Consider the following 7,500-nt stretch of genomic DNA (forward strand, 5'->3'; position numbering starts at 1 on the left):
TAGTAGTTTGGCCCAGGATAAGCTTGGTGTTAAATTATTGTTCAGGCTCTCAGCTGCTTACTTGGTGTTCTTTCTCTATCGCTAATGTTTGCCTGTGTGCAACTGCGCTGCTCTACTCACACACCTTTGGGGAGTCTGACGAGGCTGTACAACTTCTCCCCGTTTCCCATAACCCCCCCCCCCATCATCATCAACGGGGGGCCTCTCTAGGGTGCCTGTCTCAGCCTCCTCTTCCAGCCAGCTGTCCCAGTGTAACCCCGTGCTCTGGAATGCCTAAACACACACACACACACACACACACTCTGACACACACACACACACACACACACACACACACACACACACACACACACGCCTGCCTGCCTGCCTGCCAGCCTCCTGTTCTTATTTGGTGCTCTTGAGTCAGCACCTGTGTATAGGCGAGTTATGGCGTTATGCGGATACGGGCCGCCGATGTTATGATGTGCATATGATTTGCACAGAGGTGTAAAACACAGCACTGCCGTCGGGTGCTGTGAAACATAAACACAGATCTGTAAACAAACATCCCCATAGCTCACTTGATTCGGTCTTGGGGGGGGGGGGGGGTTAAAAGTATTTACGCTGGGAGTCAGAGATGTTTTTACTATGCAGGTCTGAGACGGGTGCTTAAGAGCAGTCAGGCCGTGTCGTCAGGAGTGCATGGAGCCGCGGGAATGCAGAGGGACTCGACTGCACGAGCAGAGCCGGCGTCTGTTTGTGCCATCATCTGTTTGTGCCATCGTCTGTTTGTGCCATCGTCTGTTTGTGCCATCGTCTGTTTGTGTCATCGTCTGTTTGTGTCATAGTCTTCTTTAGCGCCCGATGATCTGCTCACACAATCACGTCATCTCTCCTCACCATCACCGCACAGGCTGTTTGTTCAGCCGCTCTCCGCTTTGTGCTTATTAACTTCTCCACAGCACACACACACACACACACACACACACACACACACACACACACACACACACACACACACACACACTAAGAATCGGAGCTACGTTGGCCTGCTGTTTCATTTCATGGCGTGGGTTCAGAAACATGCACGGTAGACTGGTTCACGCTGCCGAAAGAGCAAACGAGCTGATCGCTGTAATATTATAATCCGTGTCATCAACTTCTCCCTCTGTTACTCACTCAGTGTCTTGCCTCTTCGAAGAAGCCTCTGCTTTTACAATTGACTGTAATTGAGGATTAAAGTGTTTTAAATGTCATTGTGAATCACCATCATCTCAAGTTGCCTGCGCCTTGATGGCAGCGCTTCCGCTGTGGATGAGGGATTTGCCATGGGGCTAAAGTGAACGTGGCACTGGAGTACAGGCCAGGCAGATGCTTGACAAGGCCAAAACCTTAGCTGGCAGGAAACAGAAGATAGTGGAGTGGCAGAAGATGATCCAAAGCGTCTGTACACCCAGGGTTTTTGATTTGTCTGAGTTATAGTTTATTCGTTTCTCTCTCTCTCCCTCTCCCCATCTCTCTCCCTCCCTCCCTCCCTCCCTCTCTCTCCTTCCTCAGGGCATCTGGCGTATTCCAGTGGATGAGATTGATCGGCCCGGCAGTTTTGCGTCTCATATGAACCGCTCCATCGTGCTCTTGCTGGTGGTGCTGTCTAAGCTCCGAGACCACGACACGTTGCTTAAAGTCTCGTTCATGCTGCAGAGAACCCCTGACCAGGGAAAGTAAGAGAAGAGCCCACCCTCATGTTGAGCCCACCTCTTCATCACCCCCCACCCTCATGTTTGAAGTAATGGTGTTGAGTCTAACCTGTAACATGGCTTCAGTGTACTTGCGTAAAGTGCGTAAAGTGCGTAAAGTGCGTAAAGTGCGTAAAGTGCGTAAAGTGTGTAAAGTGCGTAAAGTGTGTACATAGTACAAGTATTATTAGCATAGCAAGCTACACCTTCTTTCAGGCCAACTTGCCTGAAACGCTGTGGTGTCTGGCCAATAAGACAATGGTGAAGCAGATATTGTTTGCGTGTTTAGGATGTGCTACTCTACTGTCATTTCCTCATTTAGGGTCATGGAAAAAACAAATAACTTTTTTTGTTTTGTTTTCTTGTTCCTGTTTTTTTTCCTAAACTTCTGGTGACTAAACGAGTGTAATGTTTTTGTCTCATTTTCTCCGTCCTCTTGTGTGGCTCAGGAAATACTTGCGTGATGTGGACCGGCAGGTTTTGGCGAAGCGAGCGTTTTTCCTCACTGTGAAAGTGCTTGAGGACAATCTGAACAAACTCACTGGGGTACGGCACTCAACACAGCCCACAGCACACACAACACACACTCTCACACACACACTCTCACACACACACACTCTCACACACACACTCTCACACACACACACACACGCACACTCTCACACACACACACACACACACACACATGCAGACAGATATCTGCACACAAATTAGCCATTTGTAGTGGAGTTCTCCGCCAGTGGTTGGCTGTTTGACAAAATCTGTCCAAATCCCAAGACAGGTGAAACAGTGGAGGCAAAGCATTAATCACGTGGAGAAAATTCCAGATTTATTTAGTTAACATTGGTCTTAGACGTAGGATTTAGTGTAGACTTAACTTAGACCATGATATCTTGGAGAGAATGTCCAGTCAAGGAGGAGATTTGGATTCTTACTGTACTCTAAATGGACAAATCATTATGACAAATATTTCCTGTTATGTCTGATAATATGAAGTACTATAGAGCAGTCATTTGTAGTCTGAATAATAGATTACTAGCGAAGTGCAATGTTATGTTGTATTGTATGTATCGTTACCAATTATACATTCAGTGACTTCATAATGAAACCATGAAGGGACTTACTGAATAGTCTTACTGAATAGTTTTCTCCACAGTACTCAAAAAACCCTAATCACACAAAGATGTTGAAGGTTACAATACATGCAAAAAAAATGCCAAGCTTCAGGTCTTCAAAAGGTAATTCTACCTGTGGCTGTTGGAGGCTGCTTATTGTAACAGACTAAGCTCCAAGGAATTACGGCCAGTTTTTCTATTCACTCCCAGTTAGGTAAAGCATTCACCGTCTCTCCCTGTGCCACAGGTATCGGAGCCGCCTCCCAAAGTCTCTGTCCTTTCCATGGGGGAGATGACGACGGCTGACCCGACCAGCAGGCCCTCTGCTGAGGACGCCAAGCACACCCAGCCGCCACGCAAGCCCGCCCTTACCGAGGCCCCTGCGTCATCCACGTCAGCCGAGGCGGCACCCAGAGATGACTCCCTGATGCAGCAGCAGGCGCCCGCGACGCCCTCCGCTGATGCGCTGACCAATCCCCAGGGCAGGGTGGAGGGCGCGCAGGCCGAGAGTGCCAAGGCGGGCCCGGAGGAACCCATGGAGTTGGGCCTGGGCCACTGTTTAGGCGCCGCCACGGCAAAGACCGCAGATTCTCAGAGCGGGAGTACCTCGGCTGAGAAGGAGGCCTTGCGGACGGGCCCGGAACTCTCAGGGAAGGTTCCAGAGAGCAGCCACAATGCCGAGCTGTCACTCGAGGAGCTGAGCATCAGTTCCAAGCAGCAGCAGCTGCAGAGCCAAAGCCTGGCGGCCAAGGGGCTGACGTCGGGGTCAGTGCCCACGTCTGCCCACAGCGTCTCGGAGCGCCGGCCTCGAAAGAGAAAACTCTTGGATGACGTGGAGTCGGGCAAGACCCTCCTGCTGGACGCGTACAGGGTGTGGCAGCAAGGTCAGAAGGTCATGACCTACGACCTGGGCCGCATTGAGAAGATTATGTCAGAGACCTACATGCTCATTAAGCAGGTGAGTGAAAAAAGGGATTCATTGTGTCTGTGTTTCGGTGTTGAGAAAATATCGCCCGGAGAAGTATCATCTCGAGTTGCCAGTGAATCTGGATGACAGCGCCAACCAGGATTTGGCGTTTGCTGAGTTATGGGTGTTTCACCCACCAGACACAGTGGCCTGTTGAATGCTCCTTAAAGAAAAATAGACGTAGCCTCAGCTAAACTAAGGAATGCAGGGCTGGGCACGGCAGGAATATCTCACCAATCCACTTTTGGTCAGTTCAGTATGTCTGTATCTTTTCTCATTGTAAACAGTGGTGGGAGACCCCCCCTCCCCCCGAACAGAATTCACAGCATTCTGTTCCATGCTTCTACCTCCAGCCTTCAAAAGTATAAGGAGTGTTTGTCAAAATAAAAAATGCTTATGCTTAACCTCTGACTGGCAGGGATGAGTCATGGAAAAACTAAAGTGAGCTGGTATCCAAAACAGGTGGCTTCCATTTGGTCATGCAAACTTTAATTGGATGCTCAACTATATATATATATATTTGTATTCATTTTTAAAAGTCCTGTAAAACGTATTTGTTGTATGTGGTTCAGTATAGTATGAAGGTGGCCTTATCAGTCTGCGATCCGTTTGGTAATCAGAACTGTGTTTTGTGTTCAAAGTAATGGAAGGAACTCCATTATTAGAGTGAGCTGAGAAAGAGGAAAGTCTCCCCAGCTGCATGCAGTGAAAAATGGCACTGGTGTAAAGCTATCAGCCACTGATAAGTGTGCCGGGCTCCCTAACGTAAAAGCTTTTTTTAATCTCTAAACTTTTTCTTTGCACAAATACTATTACAACATTAGGTGGATACACATTGCCTTGTGTGACCTGCTGCTACTGACATACTTGACAAAACTGTTGAGGTTCTCTAGTGGTGTGTGTTTGCCTATAAATTCTGCAAAGAGACAATAAGAGTCAATCTATTACCTTTTTAAAGATGCGGTGAGGGATGGCCATTTACTTCAGGTAACCTAAGCTACTGTTTTCCCTGTTCAAAACATGAAGTCGGCAAACATCAAGCATCCCAAAAATCTTCAGCCTAATCGGTGGCTGGTCGGGCATGACTCACGCTGGCTGCAGAACTGGTTTAGAATGCTTGCCAATTGTGGTGACTGCCTTCTTTCTCTTCCACACCAATGTTGATATCAGTCAGAGCTGTTTTATTTCCTCGGGCTCGGTTACTGAGCAAGTACGGGCAACTTCACAGTGTTTAATCCCTTCAAACCACTGCTGTGTCACCATTAGGCAGCATGGGACTCTACTCCGCTTCCTTCATCATAACATATTTGGCTTTGTTCAGTGGATCACATTGATTATATGCTGCACCATCTGATGAAAGGCTTGGCTAGAAGGACTCAGTGATGGTCTTTATTTCGTTTCTCCTCCCTCACAATAGGCTATTTATTTATTTGAAGGGCAACAGAAAAGGAAAAGTAGAACCCCCCCCCCCCAAACTTGCCACTGAAGGTGTTATTAGTGGGATAGGATAATTGCCAGTGGTAGTGGAATGTTTTGCACAATCCTTTGGCCTTTAACGGCACTCTGTGTGGGGCTGTTTATTTTTCAGTGACTATTATAGATTCCAACAAGGGAATCAAGATAAAACGATTATAATGCCGTTTTTCAATTCGTAATGATGCTGTTGTGTGGTCGTGTGTTATAAATCCAGTGTTTATTTCGCAGTGGCATGCTTTTGCCCTTCCCTAAAGCCCCAAACCCACCCCCAGTGAATTCCTTTAGCAATCTAAAGATGTTATCATATAATTCTACCAGGACTAATCTACGGGACAAATAACTAACGCTAGCCAGAAGTTAAGTCAATGAGCACTGTGTAAGACCAGTGGTGTAGTGGGAATGTTTAAACACTGAGACATTCACACGGACTCTAAATGGTTCTCATGTGCATTTCAAAGTCCAAATCTGACGAAACACAATGCTTGCACGGAGAAGAGTTATCCACTCTCTTAGCATTATCTACTACCCCAGTTATAGTAGCATGCCAGTTTAAAGGTTATCCTAAACAGTCAGTCCCAGTCCTAGCGTTAGCATCTCCTCTGATCTGTCATGCATCAACATGTTTAGTATGAAACGTTGCCAAGTTCACTTGCGACGTGTGGTAAGACTGAGATAAACACTTGAACAGTGTGGTTTGGGTTGATGCAAAAGAAAATGTACTTCTCCAGTATCATGTTTACGTCACATCCCCACATGAAACCATAACCTAAACCAGCAGATGTTTTTAAAGAGACAGTGCACCATTTATCAGTGTAGGCCTGGCCCATAGTCATTGTACAGTTATCGTTTCAACTGAATGTGGAAAAAGTCAAATCAAGAGATGATTCTAAATAACATTTGTCTGTATGTAGTAGTCTATTTTTGCTATCTATAAGTAAAGAAGACAAAATATATGTTCATATATTATTATATGAAATATAATATGCATTGATTATAATACTACTAATAGTGAAAACAAATTGCACCTTTGCTGAAAAAGAAATACGTAAATAACTGAATGAGTAATCGTGTTAAGTAGTCGTGATCTCAGTATTGACCAAAATAATCAACATTATGATATTTGCCATAATCGAGAAGCCCTAACGCGGTGCTACATGTGGGTGCTGAACCACCAGTGATTTCCTGCCTTTCTTGCTAAAATTAGTCTGAACTTGCTCTGTGCTTCGGAGGAAAGTGAGGGATGGCATGCTTTCCGTTCCTTTGTGTTTGCAGTCTGTGCGCAGACAGTGTGGTGAACAGTTCTCAGTCAGCAGCCACCTCCAGAGGATGCTTTTGACACCAGAAGAGCACAAAGACCTCTGATCTACATGGCAGCCTACGGGTCCAATTTACCAATTGGCTTCTTCTTCTGGGACATTGCAGATTAGCTGTGTAATTAGGCCAAATGTAATTGTCTGAATACAATATGTGATTCATATAGATTCTGACAACCTTCATTCCTCATCTTTGAGCACAAAGACTCTTTGCGTTGTAGAGAGATGAACCAGTTTTTGTTAAAGCTTAGAAAGCCAAGGAACCTTACAGACAGTTGGAACTTGCCGTTAGTAAATAGCTGCTGGTTGGTAATTGAAGGTCCACTATGAAACGTATAAAGCCAATAATGAAGTATACAGTATTACATTTGTTTGGTTTGGCACCAATTCACTCTATGAATTTTGTACTATATTATGAAAGATGTTATTTAGCAGGTTGTACTATGTCATTATGACCTAGCCATGCAATCAGACACTCATAGTTTGACGGCTAGCTTAGCTAACTGCTACTGAAAAGCTAACCTCAAAACTGGCTATCCGGCTACTGGCTATGGCTATCAATTTCAAACAAACGCTCCAGGGCTAAATATGTACATAAGGGTAACCATGTAAGATATACCGCCCTCTAATGGACAAACACTACATAGGCGCTCATTAAACTAGCTTACATTTTAGCTGGCTCATTGTGTTTTCTTAGGTCATCTGATCAGTGATGATTGCCACTGACATTTTCTGCCTATTACTGCGTTCCAAAAAGAGGCCAATTAGACTCCCTGCCTTTTCAAGAAGTATATTCTGAGGCGTGCGGAAAATAGCGGCTGTTCCTTGGGACTCCTAACTGCTCCCAGATCTCCAGGAGGAACAATTAGTGGACTGCACAGGGCAGGACTCAGACTCTCAACAGGCTTTGTAAT

General features: G+C 45.7%; 1 protein-coding gene across 1 annotated transcript in view; it reads left to right on the forward strand.

Moving 5' to 3' along the window:
- cabin1 (calcineurin binding protein 1) overlaps positions 1-7,500 on the forward strand; it is a 79,249-nt gene that overhangs the window by 54,942 nt on the left and 16,807 nt on the right. Inside the window, 3 exon segments of the mRNA XM_031570213.2 lie at positions 1,537-1,700; positions 2,165-2,261; positions 3,078-3,788. Coding sequence (XP_031426073.1) covers positions 1,537-1,700; positions 2,165-2,261; positions 3,078-3,788 — 972 coding nt within the window.

Source organism: Clupea harengus, chromosome 7, assembly GCF_900700415.2.
Source record: "Clupea harengus chromosome 7, Ch_v2.0.2, whole genome shotgun sequence".
Lineage (NCBI taxonomy): Eukaryota > Metazoa > Chordata > Actinopteri > Clupeiformes > Clupeidae > Clupea > Clupea harengus.